The 19,135-nt window shown below is 45.5% G+C and overlaps 1 protein-coding gene across 1 annotated transcript in view; it reads left to right on the plus strand.

The window, feature by feature from the left end:
* sorcs1 (sortilin-related VPS10 domain containing receptor 1) overlaps positions 1-19,135 on the plus strand; it is an 89,673-nt gene that overhangs the window by 26,175 nt on the left and 44,363 nt on the right. The window contains exon 2 of the mRNA XM_084685000.1: positions 18,711-18,778. Coding sequence (XP_084541126.1) covers positions 18,711-18,778 — 68 coding nt within the window. The remainder of the gene's footprint in view (positions 1-18,710; positions 18,779-19,135) is intronic.

Raw genomic sequence — 19,135 nt, forward strand, 5'->3', positions numbered from 1 at the left:
GGCCTGTGGGTTTGAGCTTCATGCATTAATGCGTGTCCTGTCATCACTGTACTACGGTTACAGTTTGTCACACAGTGTGGCTATTTCACAGTGTAAACGGCTTCCAGAGCTTTCCGTGTGCTATAAGAGCTCCAGGTGTGAGATCCGAGCCCCATGATGCCCAGGGTAACAGAGTGTGTGAACTACCCACACTTCCATCCACTCCTCAGAGGCTTCTCTTACCAGAGCCCTGCTTACAGCACTCCACAAACCCAACTGTCTCGTCTCCCAGGTATTTAAGATAAGGTCCGGGGGGGGGGGGGGGGGGGTGGAGAGACAGAACTAAAGGGAAGGAGATGTTTGGATGGTAGAATAAGACTAAGAGAGAGGGAGGAATGGGAGTGAGAGACCGAAAGGGAGGAGAGCGAAAATGAATAGACTGGAGGGGAGGGGAGGGGTAAGGACAGTGGGTGAGGATTTTTCTTTTCGTTATCAACCGCCGGGCTGTATGGGGGTTCCCATGACGCCTCAAGCGCAAACAGGCCATCTGAGACACCCAAGAGCTCTCCCTCCTCCACAGCCATGGAGGCTTTAGCTTGGCATTCTGGGAGTTTAATCTCAAACTGGAATTAGGTGGCCAATCAATCCCACTGAGAGGCAGTTGGACTTTAATTCAGTTAACACTTTCAGGGAGGAACTCCCTGAAAGTGTTTTTTGTTTTTTTTTGTCCACAGCTCGAGATCCAACTGGCAAATTCAAATGTACACTTATTTCCCTCATTCAAATATTCATGTTAACCTTTAATGTGATTAAATAGCCTACACAAAGTCTGGAATATGCGTAATAGCTTGCCGAGCTGAGGTCTGTGGCTGCCAAGACAGAATAATGGACAGGCAGAGACCTGATATTTAGTTGTATGGCATGTTCTCTTGAGTCCTTGGCCTATTGGAAAGGTTTGGCAGTCACAGTCTGCAGTTAACACCTGATCAGCAGTAAAGGATTTTCTTCTAATCCATTTGATCTCATTAAGATGCCCAATAGCACATGATCATGCATCCATGAGGATCTCTAACAGTTTTTATTTTATTTATTTTTCGAGAACACTTAACTTTTACATAGGTTTATATATACATTTACTTTCAGCTCAAAAAAAATATATTCATGATAGCATATTTAACTTGGAAACGATATGTTGCATATGAAAGATCCATCAATCCTTCAAAGAAAGGCTCCCTTAAAAAAATATATCGGATTTTTTTTTTACTGATGTGTGACCTATGCAATACCGTGTAAAAAAACAAACAAAAAAGCTTGATAGGCTACTCCATGCTGTTCAATTTCACAGAGTCATTCCTCGTGAACAAGAAAGTCCTTCCCGAACATCGCCGTTACTTGGTGTCTGCGAGAGCGTGACTTTGGCAACCAAAACAACTCCCCAGTGGGACAGGACAACATTTACATAAAGTAACATCTTGATTTGCTGTACCACAAGATTAGGCCTGTGTTACGTTCAATTAACTCCCCGTTCCTCGATGTAATTAAAACGCCACAGCCCCCCACTGTTCAATAACTTCACACCGGGACAGAGAGACGTCAGACAGGGGTGGGGTGTGAAGGGGGAGGGGAGGAAAAGTTGAAAGATAAACTGCTTGTTCATCATGTTTTTCATCAGATACGACCTTGGCAATCATAACGGTCGAGGGTCTTGGATGTCTTTGGAGAAGAGCCACGCTCTCCATAAGTTGAAAGTTAATGGGAGAAACATCGACTGCGGAGTTGCCATGACTGTGCCCTTGCCAGCTGTTGTGTGGAGAAGCATGCGGCCGTTTTGTCGCCCACGTTCGTACCCCGACCATTTTCCCTAAATTGATCACGTCGGGGAGGGATTACATTCCCATGTATTACGCTAAGCAGTTTCGCTTTCGAGGTTAACCCGTTTTGTATTCCACTCTCTAGTTGCACGCTCTTTGGTAATTGCCGTAATGGCAGCATTTAGGAGGACGCTGGATGGAGCGATGCGCGCGCGCTTCGCAGCATGTCTTATCTTACAGTCCCACTGGAAGTGTGAGAAAGAGAGAGAAGAGGGGGAAAAAAAACCTGTTTGAATTTGTTTTCAGACTTACCACCGCTTTGAATTATGTTAAGTGAGCACATGCTGGGGGGGGGGGGGGGGAGGAGAGGGGGGGTGTACAAGTGTTTTTTTGGGGGGTCCAAGTTGCATTGTTGATGTGGACAGTTCATCTGTGTCACAGCTTCAGGTTGTGTGATAAAGTGCAGCATAAATGAGAAGGAAACCATTATCATTTGCATGGATCCTACTACATCATAACTGCCCTGTCTTGCTATACTGTGCATCTAAAGTTGCCGCTTCATAGGATCAGTTGTAAAATGGTGCAACCTAATCCCTTAATTCATCAAAATTGGTTGGATGTAATATGCATGTCTTAGATCAAATCAGCATTTGAGGAAAAGGCCCAAACCACATTTTTTAGAAGTCGGCAATAGTTGGATTACTGTACTAGATACACAATTTTGTTGCTGTTATTCACGTGTTGGGGAGTACATTCCCATGTGGTGAATTTAAAGTTGTAAAACTTCATACCTACTCTAGGAAAACACCCAAAGCAACTTAAATTCTATCCCAAGATAATGTCTTAACCAAACACAACATGAAAATCTGCCTCAGCTACACCAGTTGACATTGCAAAGCAAGGAATAGTTTTGACTCAAATTGCCCAGTGATTGGCCTTGCCTTCTTCCATTGCCCCAGACACTTTACAGTCACGCCTCTCAAATCACGCTCCTTTATCCATGTTTTATTCAATACATCACAGCAAATGTGGCCTTGGATTTTACCATTTATTTATGACTTTTTTCATAATGTGTGCTTCAGTGCTGGTACCGGTCTCAGGGGAATTAGTTTTTGTCCATTCCAGGCAGTTTGCTGTGTTGGAAACGGCTACATTGGTCATTAGAATATTTTGAGAGTGCCTCATTAACATGTTGCTAAAGACCAGTCTGGCCACATTAATGTGCATATTTTGTCATCCAAGTTGGCAGTGCTGCTTACACCTGCAACTTTCAACAGGAGCCCGACATCCCCCAGCACTATAAAATGGTCTGAATAAATTACATCTATATTAAATGCTGTTTCCTTTCCCAGGAAATGTACTCTTCCCCTGTGGGATAGGCTATTTATATATGGAAGGTATGCAGTGGACTCCTGCAAGCCTTTTCTGCTTTGAGGAATAATGAACATTTGTCATTATGAAGTCCGGCTGTGGCTAATTGGAGTATCTCTGTGCATTTTGAGACCAAGCAAGCGATCTTTCAGACAAAATCCACCAAACATGGCAAACATGACACAAGCAGACATGGAGCAGTCACAGACGACCATGACTTCTAGCAAGGAGCAATATACGTGCTTAAATCTCATACAGATGTAATCCAGTACTGGAGCAATACATGTAATCCATTGCTGGATCACACAGGTGAGTCAAAATGAAACACTCAGCTTGAATGCAGGCATTCCAGGGAAAAATGTCTGGCAGAATGGACTTCTGAAAAACCATTTATCGATCCTGCAGGTATTTCATTGCTGAATTGGACATTTGGCGTCACAGCTATGGCCATCGAACGTTGTCCAGCAACTGCATCCAGAGAACAGAGGCTTTTGTAGTGCAATGCGGCTCATGTCGGTGCAGGCGTTCCAGATCGCTGACAGCAAGCTGGCAAGTGGAGTGGAGGTTACAGCCTGATGGCTGGACTGTGCCAGGGTCTCTGCAAAAGAATCCTTTTTAATCACCCCCAAAAAAACACACATAAGCCAGATCAATGAAAATGTAAAGCAGAGCCACCTTTTAATTCTATTTGTGCTGATATCAGCTTAAAGGATCCCTGTTGAAGGGTCCAGACTATGTCCTAGTTATGTACACCCCCTCCTCCCCTCCCTTCCTTCACACTCACCCAGCTCCTCTACCCCGTAGTCTCCTGACACACAAATCCTGCTGTTAAAATGAACTTTCTTTTTAAGCGTTGGAGGTAGACAACATTATGAGGGGAAAAAGGTTGAGAGGGAGAGTCAATCTGGAGAGCCACAGCATCAATGACTCTGTAATGCACAAAGCAATGTCAGGAATGCATTAAAATAGTTGGCCTGTTGAATTTATTCAAAGTGTTGCAGGTGGATATTTTAAATCCAGGTTTGAAAGCTAACAAGTTGCCTTCTTGCTGAGGTTTTAGCTGCACCTCTTAGCGTTGCATACATAATAAATGTGTTCTCAAGTGCTTCCGCGCCTGTAACAAATCCCTCTGTTCACTGTTTTTGTCTTCTGATCAGGCTATTTGTGTTCACATATACACTTCCTGTACAGTTTATTTTGCTGACGCCAAAGGTTTTCACAGTCAAAGAAAACGCAGCTTGGCCTGTTAGGCTCCGACTTCGTCAGCTACTGTGTAAGAAGGCGATAAGAGAAGTTGAGACATAATTCACCCTCGAATCTTCCCAGCTCCTGCTAAGCGCTCCGCATTTGCGAGGGCCAGAGAGAGGCTCCATCAAAGTGAATGAGGGTGTGATATAATGGGAGGCATTAAACATGTACTGTGTGCAATATATATGGAATCGTTTCAATGGAGACTTGACTAGATTTACATTAAATACAACAATGTTAAAACATACGTCTGGTATGATAACGTGTGTGTGTCACTATAGTGTCGCCATACATCTATCTTTTCATTCTGGAATACTTTTCACTGCCAACATAGACGGTCTCAGTACAAGCCTCAAATGTAAATGTAGGCCTACAGTCCTTGGTTTAAGTAATACAGCTGAAGTCCGTTATCAAATATGCAACCATCCAATATGGTAACAGATGACCGACTCCCAGTCTAATGAGACGGTCAAATTGAGCGGCCACATTCGAACCCCACGCCTCCGCTTCTCAACACCACTGTATACCTTCAACTACACTGTAAACCAGGGGTGGGAAATCCTGTTCCTCAGGTTCCACTGTCTTGCATGTTTTAGATGTTTCCTTGCTCCAGCACACCTGATTGAAATGAATGGTCATTACCCGGCTTCCACAGAGCTTGATAACGACCCATTTATTTGAAAACAGGTGTGCTGGTGCAGGGAAACATCTAAAACATGCAGGACAGTGGCACCTGAGGACCAAGATTGCCCACCCCTGCTGTAAACCATCACGTGTTGTTGATCGATTGTCAGTCAGTTCCTGTGTTCTCCTTTCCCTCCCCTGTGACTGCATTAGTAAGCTTCATGCTCCGCACGCCGAGGTGCCATCTGAGCGCGTACCATCATCATCTACAAACTGGCATACTTACAAGCTGTAAATCCTATCTGCCCGTCCTCTCGGGGTGGTTCGTCTCCACATTTCCTCCATGGTAATCAAGTTTAGCACCTGTTTATCTAGCTGCCATGGCCGGGCTCACCTTGGAGGCAGATCGTTATGTACCTCTTGATGCCTCTTTCACCGCCATGTTAGGAAATTACCAGGAAGTCCTCTGCGCTGTGCCAGGGTTTTTTTTAAAACCTTACAACAACAACAACAAAACGTATCCATGGAAACCTCTGGAGATTGAATTCTGGAATGTTTTTGGCGAAGACGTGCAGTGGCAATTTCAGAAACCTCTTGATTTAGTGCTGTCACACGGAGAGAGTGGGATAGGTTCACACTGATCTGGCTCTGCTGTATTAGAGATCCGCACGACAGTTTCATTCTTCTCCTGAGACCCCCCCCCCCCCGCGCGAACAGACCATCTGCTCTTGCTCGGTTATGCCTAAATTGCTGAGCACTTCAGTGTAACCCTCTACCTGAGACTTTAGATTTTAATTATTCCAATTACATCTTCCTCTGCCTTGTGCCACGGTATGAACTTGGAATGTGCGGTTAGGTTAACAAATGGCACACACACACACACAAACGGTATCTTGCAGACGTTCGCACGTTCAGTTGTGGTCGAACACGTACCGTACAAGACATACAAACGAGGACGGACAACAGATGTCACACCCAGAGGGACAGTCCACATTGTGACAGACTCACAGGTCTAAAAACTTGATGGAGTAGGATCTAAAATGACACTATCATAGCAATCAAGTCCAGGTGAAAGCTGGAGATGGGCCAATCGGCGGGTAGAATCGCCGCAGATTAAATATCAATACACAGCCAGGGGTGCCATAATCAAAATATCGGATGAGAGAATTGCATCAAGATAGGAGCATCATAAGCCTGGGCCCCGAAGTGAGGACTGGATGCTCCCTGACCTTCTGTCTCAGAACTGAGGATTTGAAGTAATGAGATCCGTGCGACGTGACAGATACAGCGGCAGACTGATAGACAAGTTGGGGGCTTGGAGGAGGGGGGGTGGGGGATCAGAGAAATTTAACACAAAATTGAGAAATATGCCTTGGCAGCAAAGGAAGGCGAGAGAGCTGGGAAAAGGGGAACAATTCACATTTGGCAAAAGGAAATGGCCAATTCAACAAGGTTTGATATCCCAGCTATGAGGTCAGTTGGATTTCCCATGGCATTTTAATGCCCTACACAGTGACTCTTAACACCCATCCTTCTGAATATCCCTGCAGTGGGAGAAACTAACAGCTGACTAAGACTTTCCATTAGGTGAGGTTTTTGGTAGATTAACAGCTAGGAACCATACGCTCCTAGACGTTCGATTCAGCTACTGCGTCCTCTGATGCATGTGTGTGTGCTTGTAAAAAAAAACATGAGCAGTGGCAGTGTTCGTGTTCAGAAGGTTCATGTTCAGAAGCCTTCGGGTGTCTAGACTCGAATCCACATCTGAGCCTGCCTTGGCAACCCGGGTCAGTCAACGATGTCAGACCGTTCTACACCACCAGGTCCTGAGTTTGGCCAGGAACCATCGTTAATAGGGGTGTGTGAAAGGGGTATTTGTATCCCCTGGTGTAGATGATGTTTACGAGAACACTATCGGATTTGTCTGAACAACAACAAGGTCAGAAAGCAAATGAGACGTGCTTAAGAGAGCTCCCTTAATCCTTGAACCCTTAGTTTGAACATCAGCCTCTTTGTCTTGTTCCAGCCACTTGCTAATTGGTGTCTGTGTGTTACTTTAAGTTATAAATGATCCCATAGTTAAAAGGGAATCTTTTCATATATAAAGGAGCAGAGAAACTCATTAATACTGCTTCAGCCTGCCCAGAATGAAGAGGAATCATTTCATGTGAATGATTTCAGGAAGGTCAGGTCTCTCTTTCTCCCTGTCTCTCTGTCTCTCACACACACACACACATTCATCATTCCTACTCCCCCCCACACACACATTAGCAGGCTCAGCAAGCAATATAATTTGTATATAATTATTTAGTGTAATCAATCTTTCTGGATAATTAGTGTAATATCTTTAATTACCTATTTTTTCTTGGAATGTGGCAGTTATATTAGGGCAGCACATGTTTGTATGTTGAATCTGCTTGACAATAATGAGTATTTTGGTGTATATGGGAGTTTTTGTGCGTTTGTGTGGGAAGAGGGGAGGATTGATAGTAAAAAATGTACAACAACAAAAATATCTACCAAGTACATGCTCTACTCATAATGCCATGAATAACAAAATGTCAGGTAATGTAGATATGGACCAGTCACAGTTAATTGCCATCTACAGTTTTTCCCTCTCTCCTCCATCTCTCCATTTAAATGCGCTAGTCCTATACTCAGAGGACAGCTGTGTTGTGTTCCAATGCTGCACTATTAGGCCTTTTTCCCATTGGTTGCTTCCGTCATTGTTGGTTTATGCAAAGATATGATCTTGTGTTATTTGTTTGCTTATTCTCAAAGGCACGGTGCTGGTTTGGTAAACACTGGTAGACAACAATATTGGTTTGGTTATGCATTTCAAATAGCTTTCAATGGTTATCTCCCGCACTCCCCTCTTTCTTCCAACGTGAAACAACTCCTGATTTGTCGACTTACCTTGTACAGCCTTATTTAGCAATAAACTGTACGTAACGTTGATATGACTGCAAAGGTGGAATCATCCGTGATGCTGCGTGTTACGGTAGCATAACAGCCTCAACAACAATGTCACTTTAATTTTGTGGACATAAATAGGGACGTTTTTCTCAAGTCTGTAGAGTATGTCAGTAAGACTGATCTAGAAAGGATTCCAGCTTAAGAGATGAATCCAGCCGCAAACAACCTGGTTCCCACGTTTCAAAGCATCCCCCGCCCCACACACACACAGTATTTTCTAAGGCCAGTTGGCCTATCGCTAGTTAGCCCAGCCCAGCGCTATCACAGTGGAATCCTTAGAGCAATCATACCATTTCAAACTGATGGGCGTAGACGTCAGCTTGCTTCGGTTAGCTCTTGCCTCAAGCTCGCCTCGGAAATCTGTCTTCCATGTCTATTTCTGAACATCAATATGAGGAAAAGGCTCTTCCCCTTCTTTTTGCCTTGGTACTGAGCACAGAGAGATGGGAATGATTGGGACTGAAGAACTGGAGTCCAAGTGAGAGGGAGGTTTGGGATGTAAGCGTTTCAATGTAGCATGGTCCAGCTAACAGATCCTGAGGTTAGCTTGCAAACAGCTTGAGTACAGGCTTCTCCATGCTTCACAAATGAAATTGTTGGATATACTGTGATATAATGTATTGACAGGTCCCAATTCAACATCGCAAATTAATAAATGTTTGCGTCATCTGAACAGAAGTGACGTCGACTGTAAAACACTTGTTCAAAAGTCTTGGCTCCAACGTGGCTGCCGACTTTAGCCTGCAGCTGTACATCAGGTGATTATTAATTCCAGAAGGTACATATGTGGACAGCAGGATTCATGAGGAGACTTGACTCCCAAAGTGCTGAGAAGGCAGAATTGGGAAGGTCAGGAAAAAAGGGGCCTGTCAATATTCCCAGGGTCCTATGTTCCCAAGTTCAATATTCTTTTAACACACGTGAACTCTCCTATTGTCTTAGTTAAACGTCTTCATACATTGTCCAGTTTAGTACGATACAATAGTTAAAATAAATTATGGAGAAAAATATCAGATGATGATATATATATATATGACCTATATGATGACCTTTGGTGATTCCATTATCATTTGATATGTTTCCTCAAGTCTAGGCCTAGGAGTCAACCGCTGAGCGGTTAAGAATTCGGGCTATTAATCTGAAGGTTTCTGGTTCCATTTCCGGCCATGCCAGGTGAAATAGTGTCCTTGGGCAAAGCACTTCACCCTACTTGCCTCAGGGGGAATGTCCCTGTACTAACTGTAAGTCGGATAAGAGCGTCTGCTAAATGACTAAATGTAAATGTAGTTTGAGCCATATGGCAGTTTTGGGGAAAATAAAACCCTTCTCAGGTTGCCATTTTGTCCTCATAAAGACTTGGGAAACATTTGGACCCATAGGAGTGACTTCAGGAACGGCGTTGTAATGTCAGAACGAGACCTGATCCTTCTCTCCCCCTATGACAACAACCCCAGCGTACACAGCCTAAAGTAATTACATCTGACTGTACGATTAGAAAGCCGCTTTACATTTGCATAACCGTGACACGTTTTCTGAATGCCATCTCTGTGGTGTGCGCGGCTTAGCCTACCTCGGATACATCAGAGCCAGAAAATCAATTTATTCTCTCGCATATTTTGTCAAACCAGACAGCAACCTTTCACAGTTAGCATAGATCCATATGAAAATAGTAACTTGTGAGATTGCAAAAGTTAACTTTTTTGCACAGTTGGTGAAATGAAGGTTGTTTGAGTGAAGGGATTTTTAAGTCGTAACATGCACAACATGTTAGTGTGGCCACATTTACAATCGTGCGCACCATAACAACATTGCCCCATTGTGCAGTCGTATCTAAACATGCTATTTTGTTCTGTTTAATGTAGCTTCAATTCTTATCCTTAAAAGAAATTGGGACATACGAGTTGTGGGATGACTTGTTCCAGAAACATCTGTGTTAATGTCAACTAAAACCTCAACACTAAAAGTGCTTCAGGGATTTGTTCAGGGAGCCACTACACCCTCAAAGCCCTGCCTGTCAAACGCACCTTTTTTCCATCCCAGCCACTGAGAGGTCAACAGCCCTCGCCTCCCACACATATCGACGTGAGACCTCGTCGATAAGTCAATAGAAAAAAAAAGAAAAAAAAAGTAAAGCCAGTTATGCGTCCGTCAGTCATTAATTCATCTTCCCGTATAGCCCCCGTCCCCTCAACCCCCCCTCCCCCCGAAGACTCGTTCGCCTGCCGCGGTTTTAGCTGACCGTAGAGAAACCTCGCCTCTCCTCACCCTCCTCCGGTTCCTGGTTCCACTGAGGTGAGAGGATCTCGAGCTGCAGCGGAAGGAGTCACAATGAGCAGTAAACACTCTGGCAGATAAGGGAGAGGAGGTTTTATAGTTTACCAATAACCCTCCAGCTTTATAGCCCTCGATTGTCTTATGGTGGAGTTTCCATGTATACCATTGCCTCGTCGGCCGATGAAACAACTCCCTCCCCGCCTATTAATTTATGCATTAGCTTGGACGTGGTCCAGACTGAAATTTGAAATGGCGACCGCTCATCAGGTTCCAGCCCAAATAATCCCACCATAAGTAATTGGATGGTGTTAGGAGAGCTATTAAAAACTGCAAAGGGGCTTCGGCAGGAGACGGGTCAACAATCAATCAATATTGCCCCCGCACCCCGCCCAACCCCAAACCCATATTCCCCCCCCCCTCCCCCCTGCCCCCCCTCCCTGAAAACCAATAGGAACCCCACCCTTGAATGGCAGCAGCTCATTTTCCTAGAGCTTTTTAATGGGGAGTTTGGTTTTCGATCCCCCCTGGTCCCCGCGTCCGCCTTCTACATTAAACAAACACTCGATAAAGAGGCCTCTCTCCAGCGTGATATACAGCCACGCACGCCCAGAGGTCAGTGCCAGAGCTGTTGGAACAACTATTAGCTTATAACACCCCCATAGTGGGTAGGGCACTAAACCCATACAATGTACCATATGTAATCACAGAGGCTAGAGAAGCCAATAAATTGTACTTCATAGGGGTTTACAGTTAAGGCCCGAGCCATTTAAAGCATTGTGGAGGAGCCTGAGGAAACAGGCATTGATCATGTTTACTCATGTCCCCTGCATTAACCTGGAGGTAATGACGCCCATTCGGATCAATAATTCTGATTGCGCCCTACCGCCGTTAATTGATTCCGAGGGTTGAGGCCAATGAGCTTCTCCAGATGACACTTAAAGAGGCGATACATTTGACTCCTCCCTCTCCCTCTCCCCCTCCCCCTCCCTCTCCCCCTCCCTCTCCCCCTCCCCCTCCCCCTCCCCCTCCCTCTCCCTCTCCCTCTCCCTCTCCCTCTCCCTCTCCCTCAAAAAGTGTCTGTGCCTGTCAGCGTTTGGTGGTTTGGATGGCCTCGCCCATTCATCCTTCTCTGGCTCTTATAACCCAAGTGTGGCGGCCAGCTTTCCCGTCTGTCTGTGCCCGTTACCCCACCCACCCCCCCTCCTCCCCCCCTTTAAACTAGACTCCAGCCAAGCCTGGCACAATTACCTGGCCACGAAGGCCTTCCTTGGTGGGCCGGGTTGAAATCGTGGTCACAGCTGACGCCACGCTGTGATTGGCCGAACTCCAACATGGGCCCAGGATCACGACGGCCACTAGACCCGGAGCGTTTTACCGTCTTTGTGACTTTGGTTGCACAAACGCTGAGGTTGTTTCCCCATTAAAATCCCATGATTTTGGATCATTTTCTCTGGGCAACAGACGACGTACCGTGTCTCTCAGGTTTGATACTGCGTCTTGGTGACTTTGAGAACACCCTCGCTGCCCTCCGTGTCTGTTTTGTTTGCAGGGCATGTCGCCTAATTCTATTACTGATTTGCACCCAGTTGCCTGTGTATTGATACAGCTGTCTGTATGTGTACATGCAGAAAAGGCTGCCCCCCCCCCCCGCCCCCCCGGGATCCCTTTTATCATCTCATTACAGTGACGTTGAGACAAGGTCAGGACCCGCGTTGATTGCAATTCTCGTTGTCGTGTAACTGCCTCTCTTTAACCACCGCATCAAAACACCAGCCTCTACTTGAGAAGTGTGTCAGAAGCGTGTCCTGCGCTCAGATTAGCTTTATTGTCTCTCAGCTGAACAACCCTGCCCCCTTTCCCACTCGCCACGCTTTTTCCTCCTCCTCGGATCTTCTGAAATGTTTTCAGAGCAAATCAAGTACATAAATGAAGTCGCCGTTTGTTGAAACGCCCTCACGCGATTCCGACTGATGATCCGAGACGGAGGGACGAGCATGGGCCGGTGTCCGCGCTCCAGCGTCGCCGCTCGTGATTGAGGTTTAGCCGTGGGGGGCCAGATTGTTCCCGGGGAAATGTTGATGTTTCGACTTCTGTGAGACACCTAAGATAATCACCTCTAATCACATGCAAATGGGAGGGAATCAAGAGGCTTTGATTCTAAATAATGGAAACAAAGCAATTGATGGAGAGGATAAGAGCTTGTTAGCTACCCACCATCAGATCGCTCTGCCTGTCTGCAAAAGCAGAGGAAACTTAATAAAAAAAATAAAAAAATAAAGGAATTTGGTCTTGCCGTGGGCTACAACTGCCCTCACCCCGAAGCCCATGCAAACCAGATAGGAAATTAAACAAAATCAATGACTCCTCTAATTCCCTTTCATAAAGTGAACAAATTACCCTGGCTTGCCTCGGCTGTGGTATGTTCTTCTATGGTGTTATTATCCCATTAGTGAACCGATGGTACTTCTGACGGCGTCAATTACAATAATTCATCCGCAACGGGACTGGGTCTTTGCCGTTTCTTTTCTTTTTCATCACAATCCATCCGTCTGCGACTCCGGCGACACCCGCTGAGCTGTGCTCACGTGTGATATGACCGCACAGGGGATTAATAAGACTTTGATTAACATGATCCTTCTGTTGGTCGTGTGTCAGGTATTTATACAAATTATAGTTTCATGTATTTATCATCAAGAGAGAATCAGGTGATTCGGTTTACAATGACTTAGGTCTATTCCTTTCATCTGGTGTGTGACTCTGCATGTTATCTCCGAATGCACGACAAAGTTACTGTGTTTATAAGGTAGTGGGGGTAAGCTACTTTGGAAGTGAGGCTGAATTGCTTAGCTTTTCATTCTGGTCAAGCACCTTTGGGCACATGGGATGACGCGTACACCTTTATCTACAGAGAATGTCTGTGAATATCATGTCAAGTGTTATCTGTCCTCATGGCAAAGTACTAAACAGTGATTTATTACCCCGAATAAACAGTTTTCAGACACAAATTTAATTCCAAACCCTCTTCAGTATGCAAACACTCACAAATACACACACACACACACACACACACACCTACTCAGACACATTTGCTTGTACACGCAGACAAAACACACATGCAGACACTAAGATTCAGAACACACAAATGTCGATGCACTCGCGCGGGTGCGGGCCCGGGCACACACGCTGAAACAATAGCTCACTCTTATCCATAATTCATGGCAGTGTGTATATCACTGAGTAGAATGTGGAGCTGATATTAAGTCAGAAGCCGAGCAGTTCTGAAGCCCCGTGCTGGGGTTTGAAGGAAGATCGAGGCACCCGGTGATGCCACATGTGGGACAGTCAAACCACCGCCACAGTACCACTTCTACAACACAGTACAGTGGCCATTAGGATTTTCTAAATCCCTTCTCATCAGGATTCCTTGTTTCAGCCTGTTTCCTTTTCATGAGTTTTTTGTTTGTTGCATATACGTGTAGGCCCCATTACAGATAAACACAATCTGGAGAGTGAGTACTGCTAAGCATCTGATTAGCATCGACGGAGACCGCGCAGGCCACATGCACACGCTGTTTTAGAGATGATACTGTTTGACCGGAATCTTCTGCTTTTCACCGGATCCGCCACAAATAATTAAGAAGACAGACTAAATATAACTGGTGTAATAAGGGCTGTGGATATTAAAGGCTCTGAAATGTAGCCACTCCTTGTTCTTCTTCTGTCCCCGCTGCCCGAACATTTCTCTACTTATTTTTGAGCAGTATATTTCAAGCATATTTCGTATTATATTCATATTCCCTCAGTGACACATTACTTATGACAAGATTCCATCACTTTAGACTGAAGATGATACCAGGTGTTTTAGAAATCAGAGAATCTTTGATATGCAGTCAGACTCCATATCTTTAAGAGTGAGTGATTGGTGTGTGTTTTCCAAAGTAAGCCATGCTAACCAACAGACAGCAGGGAATGCCTCCCTGAACCACCAGGAGTTGAACAGTCCCAGATTTTGACATCAACCAGGAGAGTGCGCGGTAACGCATCACACAAGAATATCTGAAACGAACATCATGGATCACAGCTACATAAATCCCTTTAAAGTCATTCTTAAAGCATAACCCACACAGTGTTCCTCCAGTATTCACAGTAATGATTGTATGCAAAACCAATACAAATATGCTGTCCAAAGCTTAAACTTTTACAATAACTATTGGGACTAAATTTATGGGAAAGAATAGTCTATTATGATAACTGTTGAGTACAAAAAAAATAATCTAAGAAAAACAAATTGTTTGTAATGCCCCAAAGTATATTAGCGTAGCGTGAAACACTGAGAAGAGACTTTGCTAGGATGCAGCTGCTGTCGAGTTTCATATTGATTTACATTTTCCGGCTCCCCGTGCCTGTAGGAAATAGTAATTTTTATTTGTATATGCATGTTGGGGGATTTTGGATGCTGAATGAAACCCACCCCCCACCACCAAGGACAATCATCAAACATCAGGGAAGACGAAATGTGCTAGCAGCAAAGGCATTGGGGTGGTAACAAAAAAGCACAATTGTGTGAAATATGTTAAGCACTTGAAGCGTTGCAGAGGCACAGTTCCCACTGATTACTCTTTTGGAAGCCTTACTCCGGTTCTTTACATTTACATTTAGTCATTTTAGCAAACGCTCTTATCCATAGCAACTTACAGTAAGTACAGGGACATTCCCCCGAGGCAAGTAGGGTGAAGTGCCTCGCCCAAGGACACAACTTAATTTGGCACGGCCAGGAATCGAACTGGTAACCTTCTGATTACTAGCCCGATTCCCTAATCACTCAGCCATCTGACTCCCTCTTTCTTTTGCACTGCTAACACCTCCTAAAATCTATTACTGTCTCAAGATAATAATAATAACAACAATAAAAATATATATAACTTTCTGTGTTCTCGGAACTCACACGTTTAACTTATTTTAAGAAAGGGCCATTTATCTCATCTCAAACTTTAATCACACCCCTTCAGAATGTTCCCTGGAGCTGATTGTTACCTATTTACGGAGCCCCTAAAGGGACATGAAAAATAAAAATACATTCTGGTGCGCACGAGAAAGTATCTTCTCAGACACTTGAGGTGGAGGCTCGAAAACCACATTATTTGGTGGCCGGTGGATCACCAATAAAAACTGTGCGAGTTGCAACACGTTGCTGCTGCCTACAACTGTGCCAGCAATACCCTGAGTTGAGATACCATTTTGTGCGCACCAGAAACGTTCTCGTCTTCACCAGAAATGTTCTCGTGCGCACCAGATTTTTTTCCCTGTCCCTTTAGGGCCTCGGTACCTTTTTACCAGAACAAATCTTTCACTATCGTCCCTTATAAACACCACACGCCAAGAAGAAATCATTCGTACTGTACTCCGCCCCCCACCCACCCCCTTCGACTCTCCCCACATACATTCCTAGGCGCCCAGTCCGCACCAGTTAAAGGCTGTCCTCCAAGCCCTCCAGGTCGGAACATCCACGGAGGTCATATTTACAGTAGGAAGAACCCACGGGCCTAATTGGCACTGTCGACAAAGGAGCATATGTGGTTTCCAGTGGGGGACCATCTGACACGGCCGCTCGCTGATGCCCACCCACGTTAGTCTCCATATGGGGCGGACAGAAGGGCCCGTATGCACGCTGCCCTTCAGCTGACGGAGCCAAGCGCAGCGCTCCGTTAGCTAACCGCTAGCCGCTCGCGTCGTGCCCCTTTTAGAGGACTTTGTCCAGGAGTCTGGAGCCAGGCACATTCTCTCACCTGAACATGTGATACGTGTCCTAGACACACACACACACACGCACGCAGATACACACACAGACGTGTACCCACACACACACATACAGTATGCATGTGCAGAGGCAGGTGCTTGCAGCCTTGACAACACAGTCAGGCTTATTAGATGTAAGGGTATGCCTCCACACACCCATACACTCACACACACCCCTGGGCTTGCTCTAAAAACAGTTGAGATGTGAGGGAGTCAGAGAAATAGACAGACAGGGGGGAAGGCAGAGAGTGAAATAAGAAGGAAGAAAAAGAGAGATGTGGATGGATTGAGAGGGGGAAAAAAACATGAGCAAGAAAGGGAGGGGTAGAGAGACGAGAGAGAGAGAGAGAGAGAGAGAGAGACAGAGACAGAGAGAGACAGAGACAGAGAGAGAGAGAGAGAGAGAGACAGAGAGAGAGACAGAGAGAGAGAGAGAGAGAGACAGAGACAGAGAGAGAGAGAGACAGAGAGAGAGAGAGACAGAGAGAGAGACAGAGAGAGAGACAGAGAGAGAGACAGAGAGAGAGAGAGAGAGAGAGAGAGAGAGAGAGAGAGAGAGAGAGAGAGAGAGAGAGAGAGAGAGAGAGAGAGAGAGAGAGAGAATCAAAGCTGTAGCTGGGGCGAGTGTGAATTCACCCTCCAGCTGGCTGGCTAAATGGACTCGGTCAGTCATTAGCATGCATAGGTCTAGTCTGGAAATTTAAGGTTATTCATTCCCCAGGCTAATTCTCTCCTCCACGAAGAGCTAACACACGAGCACCTCGACATTTCCTCCTCAACCGCCGTTAATTCAAAGACTCTTGGCGTTGTTGCCTTTCACTCTTTTTTTCCTGTCGTTTTACCCCACCCGTCACCTCACCCCAGCCAGGTCGGACGAATGCAGCGTCCCTCGTTTGGGGGGGAGGGGGGGGAGAGGGGACGCTTGTTTCGCGAGGGCGCAGATGTTAGCGCATATTTAATAAGCGCGATCACAGGATGCCAATGCAGTTCCGGCTGCCCAAGGTGCATCTGTTGTGGCTGTGCTTGGAGGAACCCCATGCTGGCAGAACTGTTTCACAAAGTCACAGGAAGTTGTACAGTCGCCGGTAGACTAACGACGGTATCTCGACGCGGCAGAACAGTTGGAGATCCACCGAGTCTCCGCGCGGAGCTTGTCTGCTAGACGGCACATATAAATGACATAGGATCGTGTTGTTTCGATGACTGTTACTGCACACTCTGTTCTTGTTTTGTTTTTTTATGTTCTAAGCACAAGGAAGCTGTGAGGTGAAGTTTGCTTTGGAAAGTTTTCTAGAGGTGGAGATTTTGGGGACTACCTAGGTTACCTATTTGGGGAATGCTCAACAACAACAACAGCAGCAGCAGCTGCTAAACTTGACTTGTTGCTAAGGTCATCTGCTATGGTGGTCAGTTTGCTAGCAGGAGACAAGCTCCGCTGGGCGTGTTTGCTCTTCTCGCCCGCCCCAGCAAGATGACCTCTGCTCCGCACTCACACAAACTTGCCCAGAATGCACTGGAATCATCACAGAACTTTCAAAGCCACGGACCAACTCCTTTTCTCCCCCCTTGGCAATTCCACTCAACACCACGCAACACACACGCAACTCGCACAAACCAGAGAACTCAAGCCCCCCCCCAATACAATACAATACAACAACTGTAGGCCTACTACAGTATGCCGTTCGACCGACGGCAGAGCGAGACGACCTCCGGTCCTCGAAGCAAACCAGCCGGGCTTCTTCACCGTGATCCCTCCTCCCTCAGCGTCTCCACAGAGAGAACGGCTGAGAACACAACACAGGGTTCGGTGCTTTTGAAATACATCTGTAGTCACAAAGTCAATAGATGGAAAGATGCCGTGCTCATGTAGATCTATTCCACTCCGCGCAGATTGTGATGTTTCTCCCCCTTGCTGTCTTCCTATTCCTCCCCAAAGGCTCCAGTTGACCCAGTTCTCTCCCAGATCCCATCCACCTTAAGGGTGCAACCGCACACGGCATATTTACTATTCGGTATTTAGATCGAATAAGTGATGATTTAGTAATGAGTTTGCGATAATTAGAGTCCCACACGACAGGGAGTCTGATGCATCTTTCAGAGGCTCTGAAAGGTTCAGTGCCGTTCACTCTTCAAACCACACAAGGATCCACTGTGGAAAAGGAAGAAACCAACAACAAAAAAGGGTTTCTGTGATTTTAGATTCCTCGTCAGGTATGAGGGGAGTCGCTTGTCACGAGATCAACAAGGTTCACGTGGCCCACGGGAACTTCTAGTGACATCCGTTCCTTTACAATGGAAAGGATGTGTTCTCATGTGGATTATAAAAGCATGTGAATGTCAGAGCATGGGAAGGAGGGTGACTGCATAGGGGATAACTGATAAGAGGAATCATCCACAGCACTTCACTGTAATTATCCATTTTCAATGTGTTCTTTTAACCCCCCTATACAACCAACAGGAGCTGGTGGATATTTGCATGGATATTTAGAACCAGCTCTATATATCAGTACATCTTGCAACTTAATTATCAAATTAATTTTTTTATAACTTATTTTTTCAACGTTTGGTAGAAATATGATCATCATACGATCTTTGGTGTTTTAAAATATTGTTTGTTTGGGTGTCTTGCAGGTTATTCTGATGCTGACCAAGTTGTTTGACTTCAACCTCAACAGTGTCACAGAGAGCTCCCTGTGGAGGTAAGCTCGTTCGCCCTCCTCTCTTTATTTCACCAAAAACCTAAATGTCCTTGAGTATTCCAACCTCTTGCATCTCTCCTTTTGCTGAAACATCTGTGTTCATACGTTTGTTTTAATGTATGTGAAGTACAGGGTGTTTTGAATATGACTTGGTGATTCATCGACTGTGAATGCATCTCTTCGGTTTAATTGAAACAACCTTGCTTTTAAACAACCTTGAACACACACATCCCAGCTCAACAGATGACACTCAAGAGGCCCCTGAGTATCATGTTATTACATACACACACAACACCCACACCCACCTACACACAACACCCACACACAAACACACAACACCCACAAACACACTTACAT

This window comes from Hypomesus nipponensis, chromosome 21 (assembly GCF_054491055.1).
Source record: "Hypomesus nipponensis isolate SF chromosome 21, ASM5449105v1, whole genome shotgun sequence".
NCBI classification, from domain to species: domain Eukaryota; kingdom Metazoa; phylum Chordata; class Actinopteri; order Osmeriformes; family Osmeridae; genus Hypomesus; species Hypomesus nipponensis.